The sequence below is a fragment of the Protomyctophum parallelum genome (genome assembly GCF_964188405.1).
Source record: "Protomyctophum parallelum genome assembly, chromosome: 20".
NCBI classification, from domain to species: Eukaryota; Metazoa; Chordata; class Actinopteri; order Myctophiformes; family Myctophidae; genus Protomyctophum; species Protomyctophum parallelum.
The window spans coordinates 34,218,412-34,234,186 of NC_139718.1; the positions used below are offsets into that span (position 1 = coordinate 34,218,412).

A 15,775-nucleotide genomic window follows, 5' to 3' on the forward strand; every position below is an offset into this window, starting at 1 on the left:
CTCATACTGTAGTGTAGGCCTAATCTGTATAGGAAAATAACCTGTTTTATACGGTTTACTCCTATCATGCTCCCTCTATCTTATGCATGCTAGTCAGGTGCGACATATTACACAATATTACTTATCCATAATCCTCCCTGAAACCAGTCTCTGTTCTAAAACAATGAAGCAATCAGTAGAACTGGTAGAACAGTTGTGCAAATGGATTGTGAACAATGTCATCATGCTAGTGTAGCAGAGTGGCTCAGAGCCGTTTGTGCTGTAAGAGCATAAAACCGTCATTACCCTTTTCATGTCACGATTCAACTTTCTCGATCAATATAGAAATATAGCTTTAAACACGTACACAGTAAAATCCTCAGTGTTCATTTATCGATTTGCAAATAAACACACTTGTACTGTGCCTATACCAATACTTTGTTCTCTCAGTTGGCTGACACTTCGTGCTCGGCCAGATTGATCTGTAGTCAAATCTCCCTGTAGGATTATATATCTGTATTAATTAGCAGAGTAATTAAATTGATTGAAGAAGCAGAGGTTGTATGTCTGTATGAGGTAGGTAGTATCATTTCGTTTAGCACAGCAGTGATGTGCCCTCTGAGGCCCTTTGGTCCCCTTCTCCAGCACACAGACAGCACTGTCCTCCTTTGGCTCTCTGCCTGGGAGTGATATGGCAGGCTGCCATACACACATATATATTATCTTATTTTTCTTTGTAAGTGGTGCAACCACTTCCTTAAGTGACTATGTGTGTGGGTGGGTGTGTGGGTGCGTCTGATTACGGGAACAGCATGGTTGTTTTTCACCACCTGTGTGCAACCTAACACACACACAAACACACGCACATATTAACTGTATATATGGTGATTTCGGGTGTGCCAGTACAGTGACAGTGACAGTACAGTGGAGGGTACAGTAGAGGGACCCCCACACGGTAACTCTGTCATTTCTCAACCGTTCGGGCCGGCACCCTGGGTGCGTTCCTATATTTGTGCGTTCTATATTCTTTGGAATAATACAATACATTGGATTTAAGGGGCCTATAACATTCCAATGGCAAAGATTGGTTGTGTGCAAGCACAGAACAAGGAAATGGAAACATAACCAGCATTTCTGGTACACATACTGTTCAGTTCATATCTCTTGCAGTACAGTAGGCTACGTGCCAACTCTTCACATGCAGGTCCTATAAGCCAATTTAGTAAGAAACACCGTGTGACCATTGTAAGCAGAGCAGAGCAGCTGCTTGGAATGGTAACAAGACAACTCACCCCGTTTCTATTTTCCCCAGTGAGGAGTGGGAGAGGCTGGACAGCAGACGGCTGGACTTTGAATTTATCTAACTATAAACTTTCATGAGTACAAATATAATTTATTAAAAGCTATTACAGTGAAGTCTGTTCACAGAAGTTGTTGGATATGTGGGGATTATCTGACGAGGTACCATTTGAGTAGGCAAAACCTTAAATATACTAAATAATACTAAATTGTTTATAGGGTCAATATAAGTAAAATAATATAGCCTTTCCACAGGAGTATCCTTTTATATTTTTCCAAAAAGAATACAAACAGCTAATAGCATATTAGCACATTAAAACGGGCAAGCACCGGGGTGAGTTGTCCAGTATTCCTTGGAATACATCATTACTTACAGGCAGGACCACAAATATTTATTAAGCCAATTAGAATGAGCCCGATTAAAAAAATATGTCTTCTAAATCCTGACAGTTTTCTGAAAAACCTATGTTTGTAGTCAGTCGTTCTCAAACTATTTAATTCCAAGGACGCCAAATATTATATGTAATCGGACGCCTAACCACATCTGAAAATATGTTATTGCAGGGATCCCCAGAAGCAAATAATTGAGTTAAAAACGTTCGCTCTGAAAGAATATATATTCAAAGATTTGTTCCACATTTTCACAGGTTTTTCAAAAATAGCTAAGGGTTCCCGTCCAGAATGGGTTAATCAATGAAAACTAAACAATGGCTTATTTGAAGGACTCTTGGAGGCAGCCCAGGGGCCTGGGACACATACAGTACTGGAGTACCACTCACTAACCACAGTCAGGCAAGACAATATGATTGCGTCGACTAAACCATATAAAATTGCTGGTGAAATTGCTAAATATAGAGGTACAAGGTGGATGACATTTATAGTGACCTTGTTTTTTGTTTGTTTTTTTCATCATTTTCAAAATAAAATTATATCAAATTGTACCTGCACAGGTTGTTTTTAAGTATAAACTGGCTATAACCAACATTCCTTTCATTCCACCCAAAGGGTCTTTATACACATTATGACAAATTGACAGTAATAAGATGCCATGATTGATAAGATAATAATAAACTGAATTAATTAACTGTTTAACCTATAAGCAGTAACAGGTATCACAGCAAATCAAGGATGCCAAAATGTGCCCATTTTTATTTAAAGCAAAAGGTAAAAAATAAATCAAATCCATCAACAAACACTGAGAATTCAAAGAATGTTTTTCACAAATATTGTTGTTAACAAATACACATTATATAAATCCAGAGATTTGACATCTCATTAGGCAAGTGTAAACACATTATTGTTTTTGCTTACACACAACCTTCATTGACCTTCATAATTACTCTTCTGACCTTCCTCGTAACCAAAGACTCCTTCCAACTCTAATCCAAAGCCAACACTTTCATTTCCTGGGAAACAGTAACATCTTTGATAACGACAGAGGAAGAATACTGAAGCTTATTGTCAAAAGAATTACATTTGAATTCTGAAGAAAATCCACTTCTTGAACGGAATGATTTCAAGTTCATTGAACCCAGTCCTGTTTGATGCATGATTGATTCAATAAAATTATGATCTCTTTGTGGAACCAAATAAGGTGTGTGTAAGACATCGTAAACATTAAACATGCAGGAAATGTAGACATGCACAACACTGTATACACAGTACATGCACAGTAGGCCTACAGTATATGCAGTGTGTATACTGTACTGTGTATAGTGTATACTATAAACCGTATATATAGTTTATTGGAATGTTATGTTTTCTGCAGATATGCATATCATGATTCTGCTATGTACTACAAGTGAACAGTAAGAGAACCCCCAGGTACCCCCAGCACAGAAGCCAGAGTTAGCACTTCCTCTCTTCTGCTAAATGAAAAACAACAGTTTAAATCCCCGAGAGGCCTGCTGCTAATCCGTAATCCTCCTTGGTTCTTCATTGGCTCCTTCATTCAAGGTGTAAGGCCTGACCCACAACACATAGGTCTGGATGCGAAGCTGAACGTGCTTTAGCTCTGAGACCTGATTGGATGCTCCACAGCTCCCCCCTTGCTGGCTCATCCTCAAGCCTGTGAAAATGACGGAGAGGATGTGGTCATGAAATGGGTCAGGTGCAGGGTGCGTGCCACTTAGAACTGGGCAAGGTGAGTCACAGATTAGCCAGTTCATGAACTACCCTGTACTTAGAAGAAGAGCGTAATATGCTCTACAGATACATGAACTTCAATGTACAGTCGGTCAATATTTTATTCTGGCCATTAAATACACAGAATAAAAATCTGAAGTGCAGCTGTACAGTATAAAGGCCTTACAAAAAGTTACAAGACACAAATAATTCTGGTTCCCATTGCTATTTTGAAGGGACTGCATCATACAGTTTCTTTCCAAATGCACAACATCATACACAGTAAATGCAATAAAACATAGGCTACATTTAAACATAGGTTTGCAAGGCCTAATGTATTCTTCAGTGAACAAGCATTGTGCAACAACGTAGCTTTAACAAAATAAAGTGTTGATGCTTTTTACCTCACAATTCTGATATGCAATAGACAAGACAATAGATCAAATGTCTCTTCACACGCTCAAATCAAATGTACTCTAATTACTCTGTAATGTGTTGTCTCTCTACATTGTGTTCATGTCTCCTAACTGTCTGGGCATTTTGCTGGTATTGTAATCCAATAACCTGGTGACACAACACCATAATTCAGAAACTCCACAAGACATTATAGACATATTTGTAGCACGTTTGCTTATCCCAGTGAAGATCATTATGTCATGCGAACTAACACACAACTTGCTATACTTTTATATAAATGTATTTTGTTTTGGGTAATGGTGTTCGGAAATACAGCTTTTTCAGACACAACAGCCTGCAGAGGGGCCATCTGAATGCAACAGCTACAGAAGGTGGCTAAGGGCCCATGCCTTTCTTTTGTATTTTTACTTCAAATTCTACTTGGCTTGTATATATACCTAGAAATGTAATCACAGATGTTTGATACAGTAGTGTGCCAAAATTAATATTTTTTGTCAGACTATCTAAAATAGTAAGAGGGAACAGTGTTCTGCAGCAATCCATTATATTAGTAAATTTGTAAATGGGGGTCGGTGGTGGTTCAGGGGTAGAGTGCCTGGATGGCAACCGCAAGGTTGCCAGTTCAAACCCGGGCTCCCCCAGAGTTACTGTCGAAGTGTCCTTGAGCAAGACACTGAACCCCTAATTGCTCCCGATGTGCTAGTTGGTGCCTTGCATGGTTTCCGCTGCCATCGGTGTATGAATGTGTGTGTGAATGGGTGAATGTAATGCACAATCTCTGTAAAGCGCCTTGGATAAAGGCGCTATATAAATGCACCATTTACCATTTAAACAATGGAAATATGCACAATTTTAAAGCTTATTTCTACGTTGTCCTATGTAAAGTCAGACATCAAAAATATGTTTTTAGTTTTTGTCATTTGAGTCAAGTATAAATTCGCCTTAAAAGATGACGCATGTCAAACACTCACCCTTGTGTATTTATAGATGGCTCACTTCCACAAAACTCTGCCACTGAAAAGTTGCCGGGTGGTCGAAGTGGCAGGGTCAGACTTGGCCTTCGATCTGAATGGCTGCGCCGGATGAAGGGCTGGGGGCCTCGGACAAATTGCGGAAGCCTGCCCAGATTTCTCCAAGACTGTGGGAGAACAGAGACTCCAGTGGAGGCCCATGCTTGAGGTGGACAAGGCTGTGCCTTGAAGAGTGATGGGGAGACAGGGCAGAAGACGGAGCGAGCATTACTTTTAGGCCGAGTAGATGAGTCTTCACCGCTGTTCTCCCGTGTCCATCTTTGCACTTTAGGTGAGGCCGGTGGAGATGGCGCTTTGAAACGGTACGATGAGGCAGAGTTTGCGTTTGAAATATTCTGTCTTTGTACTTTAGGCGAGGCAGGTGGCGACGGTGCCTTGACGTAAGAGTGTACATAGTTTGTGTTTGAATTATTCCGTCTATGCACTTTAGGTGAAGCCGGTGGAGAGGGTACATTGGAAGAGTTGGAGGATGCCGAGTTTACATTTGGAAAGCTCTGCCTCGCAACAGGTGAGCTTGGTAACATCCTCTGAACTGCTGGTGGTGTAGGGAGTTTCCGGTTGGTTGGGGGGCTGATTGAGGACGAAGAGCTGGGCTGCTTTGTGAAAGCATGGGGACTGGGCAGTCTTCGGTGTGAGCTGCTTGGAGTAGGTGTTGATGGTAGCATTCGGGCCCTAGACGTTGGTGGGGTAGAAGGCGGTTGGCTACCGACTACTGAAGTGGGAGTCACCATACACAGTGAATCGTTAGAACCAGGGGCCGGACGGCAACTGAAGTCTTCTTCGTCTCCTGCTGATGCTGCTGGGCTGAGAGCTGGTGTTGGAACGTGATAGCACAAAGAAGAAATGTCCAATGCAGAGTCTGACGAGTGCCGCAGGTGTATGATTTTTCTGGATTGTTTATACAGGGAAGCAGCGTGTTCTGCGTCTGAGTCGACCTCTGGCTGAAGGTCAGGTTGGCTCTGTGCTTCAGCAGATGTGTCCTGGTAATCTGTCATGGCAGTGGAAACAACCCTAGAACCTTGGGGCAGGCTCCCTTTGCTTGGCAGTACTGCCACAGACTGAACGGAGGCCCGCAGTCGTGACACCGTGGCCTTCTTCCCAACAGCCGACCTCTCTGTATTTGTAGTCCTTTCGTCTGTTTCAGAGGAAATACTCCGGGCTCCCTCGAATGAGTTGTCCAGTAACACTTCCAGTGGTGGCGGTGGAAGATTAGCCAGATCCAGGTCCTCCATTTTATATGTTGATATGGTTTCAGCTCGACAACTGGTTATTCTACTGCTGAGCGCGGCCTCCATGTTTCCCAAACCTGGCAGCACAGGAACGCCACACCTTCGCACGCCTTTGAGAGGCCCCAATACTTTGGGGCTCTCTAGTTCCTCTATACCCTGACTGAAAGTATCAATCAGTCTCTTGACTGAATTTCTACCTCTGGACAGCCCAGAAGATGCGCGTGATGAAGGTGGGCTCGGAGGTGGGGTGGCTTCCAATGGACTCTTAGAGGTTTTCTTTTTGTCTTTCTTTTTCTTAACCTCTCCCACATCTTTGGTTGCTTCTTGTTCTCCGTTGCTGTGCTTCATGAGGCCTGCCTTGTCCTTGATAGGTTGACGGCTGTTCTTCTCCAGTGCAGGATGTATCCGACTGGATGCTACAGAAGGCATAGGCGCATTTCCCTGAGTTTGTTTGGATGGAACTTTGTTACCCGTGTTTGTCCCTGTCTGTCTGCACATTCTCTCTATCCTCTGACTTAGATCTCTCTGGGTTCTCTCTAATTCAAGAAGTGTTGGATCTTCTGCTTTGCTTCGCAGTGATTCTGTAGACCGCGTGCGCCGCTCTTTGGCAACAGGGCTCTTTTTGTTGGCTCCCTTCCGAACAGGAGCTGCCGTCTGGGGTCTCCTTGGGGGCCGATCCTCATCCTCTGCCCACTGACGTCTGCTCGTTTTGGGGCTTTCTGTTAACTTAGCTTTGGCACAGGCATGTTGTGACGGAACAAACTGTATCCGTCCACTGATAGCATCTTTCATCTTCAAAGTCATCTCTACGTTTTGAGGGTTCTCTATACGCTTCGGCGGCAGGCGGCAAGGTTTTTGGTCCGGTTTAGCAGGTGAAGAGTTTGATCGCTTCCTAACACACACTTCGCTATCTCCTGTGTCTCCATCTGTTTCCTCCTCATCAGCGTCTTCTTCCTCATCATCTAAGGAGACTGATCCCAACAGAGACTCTGTGTCTTTTTGGTCCCTAGCTTTAAGAGTACATATAGAATCTATGGAGTTGAGAGAAACACTAGGGCTCATTTTGCTTGAAACCTTTGGCTTTGATGCGCCTTGCCTCATAGTCCTGGTGTTGCATCTCATAGGACTGGGAGTCGTCCTATTTGTCCCTGTAGACTCACCACTCCCACGTCTATGGTGTCTTTCAGAGCCAGCCAGGGATTCGATCTCGGCCCCAATACCACTGTCCTCACTAAAGAGAGATGAATCCTCCGGTCCCGGCTTGCGCAGCGAGGCTACTTCTATTCGGGTCAACAGTCGCAATAGCCTGGCCTCTACTGCATGCTTTGCTTTGAGCTTCTCGTCCAACAGCTCAGAAAGAGACGCAAAGTACTCAACGGCCTCCTCCATTGCAGAGTCTCCAATTCCACCAACAGTTTGGCTCACATTCCGCATTCTCTGAGTCGTATACTGAAGGAGCTGCTGCAACAAATCTGGCGGGGGCTCGCTATCCATCTTCAGTGAGGAAGAAGACAGGTTTTTCATTGGGCTCGGCCAGGCCAGATGTTCCCCGTTCTCTTTCAGAAGCCTCTCCCCCTCGTCCACCACTCCCTCAAGGGCCCGGTTTATTTCCTCATATCGTAGAACCATGAAGGCCACCATAGGCTGCACGTTAACCTGAGTTTGGGTTGCCTGTTCCAAAAGACCCAGTAGAATGTCATATTTATTTATACTAGGATTCAAAAAGGCATACGCAGCTTGGTGTGCTTTTACCAAAGGCTCTGGAAAATCCACTTTCTGCTCTAACAGTGTGGCTTTTTTCTCCTTCTCTTTCTTTTTCAGTGGTTTAACGCCTCTGTTATTCTTCTTCGGCTTCTTGGCAGTCTTTTTGTCTGTTGCGTCCTGCTTGTCTCCTTGTTTCTCTTTTCCAGGTGTCAATCTACCGACGTCCATCCCTTGCGTCCCCTGTTTATCCAAGTTGACTGCCTCTGGTGCCAGCTCAGAAACTGAAGCTCTCTTTTTTTGCGGTGTGAGAGGGAGCTGAGCGCAGTGGGTCGGTCCAGCTGGCTTCCTTTCCCTGAGGTCCCCTTCTGCTGGTACTGCGGAGCCCCCACCCTCTCCATCGTCATACTGAGGCTCTCCAGGACAATCCTGGGTCCCAGGCCCAAGCCTACCCCTTCGGAAAGGTCCCTGGGTCCCAAAATTGTTGCCCTTTGATGGAGAACAGCCCATTTCAAATGTTTCAAATAGAAGAAAGCCTGTTAGTGCTACTCAAAAAGTGGCCAAGTAGAATTTGAAGTAAAAATACAAAAGAAAGGCATGGGCCCTTAGCCACCTTCTGTAGCTGTCGCATTCAGATGGCCCCTCTGCAGGCTGTTGTGTCTGAAAAAGCTGTATTTCCGAACACCATTACCCAAAACAAAATATTGATAAATCCATCTTGAAAGACTATTCTACCAATCATAAATCGGCAAATATATCCAGAGAGTATTCTTCATGTTCCTTAAGTTACTGTACTGTATCCTCCTGTATGTCACGAAGGACGAGCAGCTGAAAGGATTAGTGAGGCTTTCAATGCACTCCTCAGTGCACACATGTCAGGTTAAAGCATATGAAACTGCACCCACTTGTAAGACCATAAGCTCATTTGTGTAATGACGGCTGGCATCAGGTAGCTGCTTATAGCTTGCTGCACAGTATGACTCACTTTAACCCATGGCAAACAAAAATAATTGTTACGCACCTTACGTAATGTCCAAATTGTATACAATCTCAACAGTTGGAAAACCAAAGTGTGACAATTAAAGCCTGAGTTATGCACAGGTGTCACACACTGAAAAGCGCATGCCTATATTACCAGAAATAACTGGTATATTATGGTATATGACCAATTAAGATCATAACTGGGGGGCGCAGTTATGATCTTAATTGGTCATAATACTGTCCTGTCTATCAGGTAAATGGTAAATGGTGCATTTATATAGCGCCTTTATCCAAGGTGCTTTACAGAGATTGTGCATTACATTCACCCATTCACACACACATTCATACACCGATGGCAGCGGAAACCATGCAAGGCACCAACTAGCACATCGGGAGCAATTAGGGGTTCAGTTTCTTGCTCAAGGACACTTCGACAGTATCTGGGGGAGCCCGGGTTCGAACTGGCAACCTTACGGTTACCATCCAGGCACTCTACCCCTGAGCCACCGCCATTTGATGATGATCAAATGGCAGAGAATGATGGTAACCTGATTGCAAACATTTGCACATATAAAACTCAGTTTATGTTTGGCATGCACCTTCAAGTTTGTTAGGCTATATGCTTTTCCTCTCCAAAGACAAAAAGGGATCTATGCATGTTTACAACACTTGAAGGGAGCAAAGCAACAATAATTGTGGCGATAAAAAGCGATAAAATATAACGTAAAACTTAAAAGCGGGTTTGGCAGCTAAATAGAAGTGTACCTGGCTGATCAAGAACTCAAAAAATGTCAAATAGAAGAGGCACAATTAAAACAAATCTCACAATCTGCCATTAACGACCTGAGGCCGATCCTGCAAATGTCTTTTAAATCCTTAACAGTTTTCTGAAATAACCTATTTTTCTTTGTCAGTGGTTCTCAAACCTTTTTCATGTCAAGGATCCCCAAAAATGATATGTATTTAGCCACAGATGCCCCTTACGTATGATCCTAGATTCCTATATGCATTTGATGTATTACCTTGTGTTGTCCTTCTGCTGCATCTGCATCTGCATCTGCTAAATGCCTAAATTGTAAATTGCTCGACTTCTTTCAAATGTTTTGGGTAAATAATACATTTTTAACAACTTCATGTTTGTTCCACTGGAAACACATGGCAGTCCAATCAGATTTGATTCATTTTTATTCATTTATTAGATCCCCATTAGCTTGTGTACACCATTCACACAACACAACACAACACAACACAAAATATCACCTCGTAGCATGTCTAATACATTTGATAGCTAGCTCAAAGCTTCACATTGACATCAAAACAAATACCATATTATATCGGGATCAGTGATTATGAATTATGAATTCACTTCTTAAGACCAGAGAGAGAAATGTTCACATCTAATAATTGAGATGACAAGCTGATGCACAGACTTTGTTGTTGTTATTCTGTACCACATTCCGCATTTTAAATGCAAATAAACTAAACCGAGACACTTATTTGTTGGATGCAGATAATTTGCTGTACATTTTTAATTGAATGCTTCATTTCAAGTTGATCCTTACAGTTGTTGTATATTCGGGCTTCATGTCAGATAATACAGGGGATGACAGGGGACATTCCTAACTCCTCAATTGTACATTCCATCTGGCTGACATGTGTATGTCATAAAGGCAAAGAATAATGTCTTCAATGTTTTAGACACACATACAAATAAAACAGTGGATCTTTATCTCAATGGGATTTTGATCTGAACCTTTGCCTAGTTTGGGGAGTTAAGGATATGGCAATACACCTTGAATCGTTTATATCACTCAATGTTATAACTGCTATAGAAGATTCTACTGTGGATATGCCTGAATCCGTAGAATCACAACTCTTGACTGAATTCCCTCTACATGGTGCTACCGCCTCCTTAGAGAACTCCTCTGAATCAAGAGAGATATCTGACAGTATGTGTTTAGTGGAGCTGATTGAATACATGCGCACTCTGTTTAAGTAAGCCTGCTGACTGATATCTTTTTTCTTGTAAAGCATCATGTAACACTTGGGCAAAAAAAGGCAGAGGATCACACCAAAGTTGGAGACAACAATGGCAGATGCTTGGACAGATGAGCGCTGTTGACTTTTTGTCACATAGATTGGGATGAAACACACCCAAACAAATAGGTAAATAAGCATGGAAAAGATAATGTAGCCCGTTTCATTAAAGCGCTGCGGAACCTTTCTAGCTTTCAGGGCGAGAATGAAGCAAATAAAGGCAAGTAGGGCGATATAACATAGCATAATGCCAAATCCCCAATTAGATCCTTCATTGCACTGCAGCAGAATGGTCATGCTTTGCCGCAAAATGTGGATCTCGACCTTTGGACCCTTAATGATCAACCATAACAGGCAGATAAGGCCCTGGATGGCTGTACCACAAATAACGATGACAGGGGGTTTATAAAGTTTGTTCAACATATACTGCCGATGTCCATCCAAAAGGAATGCAAGGAACGTGCGGAAAGCTTTGACCAGGATACAAGAAACAGTCAGTGTGAAGCCAAAGCTGTACATGGTTTGACGAGATCGGCAAATGTGATCATTGGGCCTACCGATGAACAATACCACTGCGCTGAAGCTAACTGCTAGCCCAACCATCATGATAAAGCAGAGATTCCCACCTGCAACTTGGAAAACAACAGTCTGGCGATTAATCACAAAAATTATCAGGACAGATAAAAGCAGCAGATATCCTACTCCAGTAGCAACAAGCAGGACAATAGCAACAATGTCATTTAGCCTCAAATAGCCTTCTGTTCTTGGTTCACATTTACTCCAACCTCTCAAAGACCATGTTCCATTTGGACATACCAGGCAGTGGTGAAGGTCTGTAAAAAAGGTTGCATTTATATTTTAGAGGTAGTATACAGTGGTGGAAAGAATGTCAATACTGCAACGTCGAAGCGGGATATGGAACATATTTGTGATTATCAGTTGATAAAATTCGAAGCGGGTGGGGCTCCTCACTGGCAGGTGAGTCCGTAGGATATGACAGCAGTGTGTGTGGAGAGGAATCATTTGGAACGACGAGACGACGAGAAAAAAAGGGGTGTAAAAATAATTGGCTATTCTACAAAAATAATACCAAAAGTACCTCACAATTGTACTTAAGTACAGTACTTGAGTAAATGTAATTAGTTACTTTCCACCACTGGTAATAATATAACATATTATATTAATAATGTATTTAGTAGTAAGGACAGAATTGTGTACTGACTTGAAACATTGGTGTAAGTTCCTTCTTCACACTTGCTACAGTTATAGCAGCAGTGTATCATGATGATTTTCTTGGCTGTCCCTGGGGGGCAAGATTCTGAGCATCTCGACTTTGGAACCTAAAAGGGTAAAGTATTTCTTAATATCTTATTTCATTTAGCCTATGTTTGATTAAACCAGTGGTTTTCAACCATTGGTCCGCCAGTGGTCCTTGGAGGGGTTCCAGGTGGTCAACCCGGCTAAATGATGGAGAGTTAGTAACCAAATTAACTCTTGAGAGTGTAAATTGACTTACGTGTCCATTTGGTTTCATTGTACGCTCTCAAGAGTTAAATTATTGTTAAACACCTGCATTAGGCAACTTAATTTACAAGAGGTCTAATGCCACACTTGGAGCACGTAAAATATATATATATTTATTTATTCCCGCGATTTTGTAACCCATTTTTCACCCGTGTGTCAATTATCTAATGTGATCCTGGGCTCTACACACCCTCCGCCAACCTACTCCCCATATATGGGGGACATGGGGAGGGAAAAGGACTTGAACTCATGCTTCCTTCATGGCTGAGTGCCAAGGAACACGTTATTCCAACCAGTTCCTTTCCCTTCCATCAGGCGCCCTGGCTGGCCAGGGGGAGGCAGTTTAGAGACCAGGATTACTGCATGTTTTTTGTGAGGGTACCTACCCTAGGGGACACGGGGAGAACATGCAAACTCCACACAGAAAGGCCCTTTCGCCAACCCCGCCTTGGGTATGGGCACCGATGACGCGGAGTAGAGGAGGAAACACGCCGCCAGCGCCCACAGCGTCCCGAGAGGGAATCGAACCCAGGACCTTCTAGCTGTGAGGCGACAGCACTACCAACTGTGCCACCGTGCACCCAATAATTCTTATTTTGATCAAAGTTTGCCTGTTATCTCTATGTTACCACATCAATACAGCATGGAATTGTGAACAAAACCTTACCCAATTATGACAAAATATTCTTTCGTTTTGGGTCTGTGAGGCAAAATCTCATCAACTGGTGGTCTGTGGCTCAAATGACGAATAAATAATGGGACGTGATATAAAAGAGGTTGAAAATCACTTATTGAAAACCATGCAATAGTGTTGTACAGTGTTACTAGCGTTACTCTTACTGTTCCGTTTGGAGTTGCCCAGTTTATACTTGCTGATCTGATCTCCACAACACTTTCCATCAGATTATACCGTCCGATATCTTCAAAATGTCTCCTGTCTCCCCTCTTCGCCCAATATACCAAGTCATAGCCATTCACAAAGCTGCCAGAATCATCAAAGAAAAACTGCTTATTGTCAAGAGTGAAATTAATTTTCTTCAGTTCCTGGAGAAGCTGAAACAAATAAGAGCATAAACACATGAACATCGTCAAGTGTCAATAATCCTAACCCTGGAAAGTATATATAAAATGTATTTCATAAAAGGAAACAAAACAACAACACCACACCATTCCATGAAACATTGATTTAAGTTGTTCTTACTTTCCATGGTAGAATGTTTCCCTCTCCTGAACAATTAAACTGATTGCATTTGAGAAGAGATCGCAGTGCATGAGCAACTGACCATACGGCCAGTGTCTCTGAATATGTCAAGCTCAAATCGACTGCATCTGTTAGAAAGTCATCATTTGCATTTTGGGGGTCAGGCAGCGTGCAGGCAAGTTCAGATTTCAACATCAGCGAGTATGACAAAGGACAGTGGGCAGCAGACTTGCTCTTGAGGCACTTTTTGTGATTAATTAGTTCTGGAGAACATCCAAACCTGGCATTTTTGTACTCTTCGATGAAACTGTTCACCGCTCCTGGGCCAGGCACAAGATTTGTGAGGAAATTCTTGAATCCCGGGTTAAGGCCTTTGATGAAACTAAATCCAAAAATGTCGCCAATTGCATTGATACCTTTCACTGAGGCCAAAGTTCGTGACATGGACCAGCTGTCGGTGGCAATCCAGGTCCTAGAGATCCCTTTCCTGATCATCTCTTCAAACAGCTGTTCAACCAGCTCACTTCTCAGGATCAGTAAGACTACCTGTGCACTGGAAGACTGAATGCGGTCTGCCACCTCACGGATCCGCTGCACTCTGTCGCTGTGGCCCAGGTAATGAGGCAGGACCTCCTGAAAGGCAGCGCACACGTGTGCATTGTACACGTGTGCATTGTCAGCCTCTCTCAGGAAACTCTGAAGAGCATCCCTGCCGTACGCATCATCCCCTGACACCACACCCACCCAGTTCCAGTCAAAGTGAGCCATGAGCTTGACCAGAGCAAGGGTCTGGTGTTCATCGCTAGGTATGGTGCGCAAGAAGGATGGGAAACGAAATTTATCATCTAGGATGGCTGCAGATGACGTGGTGCTTATCTAAAAGGGACAAGAAAGTTACAAATAAAAGTGTTACGGCACTACATTTCAACCTTGTCTGATTTTAATCCAAGACACATTGTCAAATTGTTAACGCTCTGCACCTGAGGGACCATGTAGATGCCCAGGAGCCGAGCCACAGCGATGGACACTTCAGAGAAGCGTGCTCCAATAATGGCCTTCACTACTGGGCTCTCGGTGAAGTCGCATTGCGTTGTCGTGGAGCTGTTGATGGCCAAGAGGTGCATGGTATTTTGGATGGCTTTGCTTGCATCCACGCATGTGTCACAGATGATGTAACCAAGACGAATGCCGGGCAGAAAGCCAGAGTCATTGATTGTATCAATGGTGTGGATGACAGCCAAGGTCTGAACAAATGACCGCAAATCAAACCTGGAATCAGAAAAGAAGTACTCGCTTAAAACTACAATTCTGAATGAATTCACCACAGAACAGCTAAAAAAGTTATCCAACCCACCAAAACATATAGTCATTACTTATTACTATATTTACAATAATCTTCAATAATCCACAAAATATGTCAAAATAAATGTGTCTGTAGGTATATATTTTGTACATTTGAAAATGTATTGAGATGTGGAAATATACTCTAAAAGCTCATAGGGGGCCGGGGCACATATGTCATAGCCAATTATGAACTGCCGTATATCTGCAGTAGAATATGGATTGTGAAGTTCAGAAATAACTATACAGCAAATTCCATAGTTCAAGAAAATGATTTAAATTACATTCATAATGAATGCATAATTATTCCCAGCTTATTCTAAAATATGTGAATTCATCTCATAATGCTCAATGCAATTAAAATACGGTATGTGGGCTATACTCTTTGAAAACTTACTCTGTGCAGTTGAATCTTCCTGGCTGGATTCGACTGTGCAGGTTCTCACTCTCCACCTTAGCATGGCAGGCACACAGCATTCCAATTATAATGTCCCCTGGACTACTTGCCCCACATGTAGACTCAGAGTAATCACAGCTTGATCCCAAGCCCAAGAAAATGGTCGCAATCAGAATGTAACACCTCACCCAAGGGAACATGATAGCAACAGAGAGGGATTCTATCACACTGTGAGAAATACTAGGTCATCACTTCACTTTATAGACTGCATGCATACCTATACTACACCCCCACCTGTGAAATGAAGAAGGAAAAAAAAGAAAAGAAAGAAGTGATGCAATAAGTCTTGTTTGTTTAGCCTCGACCATTCTGTTTAACAGCGGATTAGGTAAAGTGTGTCATGACAAGAAAATGAAATGGGGTAAATAATACTGCCGAAACCCATTGGGGTTGGGGACATCATTAAATAAAACTTGAATTCACCCATTTTCAACCTCATCTTCATATAATTGGT

General features: G+C 42.8%; 3 protein-coding genes across 3 annotated transcripts; all 3 read right to left on the bottom strand.

Annotated features, from left to right (window-relative positions):
* Window positions 1-3,225: 3,225 nt before the first annotated feature.
* pcare1 (photoreceptor cilium actin regulator 1) lies at window positions 3,226-8,290 on the bottom strand (the record flags this gene model as incomplete). The annotated part of the gene is made up of 3 exons (XM_083791690.1): window positions 3,226-3,346; window positions 4,791-5,185; window positions 5,345-8,290. The coding sequence occupies 3 exons, from the start codon at window positions 8,288-8,290 to the stop codon at window positions 3,226-3,228; spliced, it is 3,462 nt and encodes a 1,153-aa protein (XP_083647816.1).
* Window positions 8,291-9,956: 1,666 nt separating this feature from the next.
* On the bottom strand, window positions 9,957-11,509 carry LOC310877742 (G-protein coupled receptor family C group 6 member A-like; the record flags this gene model as incomplete). Its single annotated transcript, XM_083791691.1, has 2 exons — window positions 10,667-11,509; window positions 9,957-9,971 (listed from the first exon to the last, which is right to left on the bottom strand). The coding sequence occupies exons 1-2, from the start codon at window positions 11,402-11,404 to the stop codon at window positions 9,957-9,959; spliced, it is 753 nt and encodes a 250-aa protein (XP_083647817.1). The 5' UTR covers window positions 11,405-11,509.
* Window positions 11,510-13,359: 1,850 nt separating this feature from the next.
* Window positions 13,360-15,364, bottom strand: LOC310877743 (G-protein coupled receptor family C group 6 member A-like; the record flags this gene model as incomplete). Its single annotated transcript, XM_083791692.1, has 4 exons — window positions 15,262-15,364; window positions 14,504-14,792; window positions 13,564-14,399; window positions 13,360-13,375 (listed from the first exon to the last, which is right to left on the bottom strand). Exons 1-4 carry the CDS (start codon window positions 15,339-15,341, stop codon window positions 13,360-13,362), a joined length of 1,221 nt encoding a protein of 406 aa, XP_083647818.1. The 5' UTR covers window positions 15,342-15,364.
* Between the last annotated feature and the right edge of the window lie 411 nt (window positions 15,365-15,775).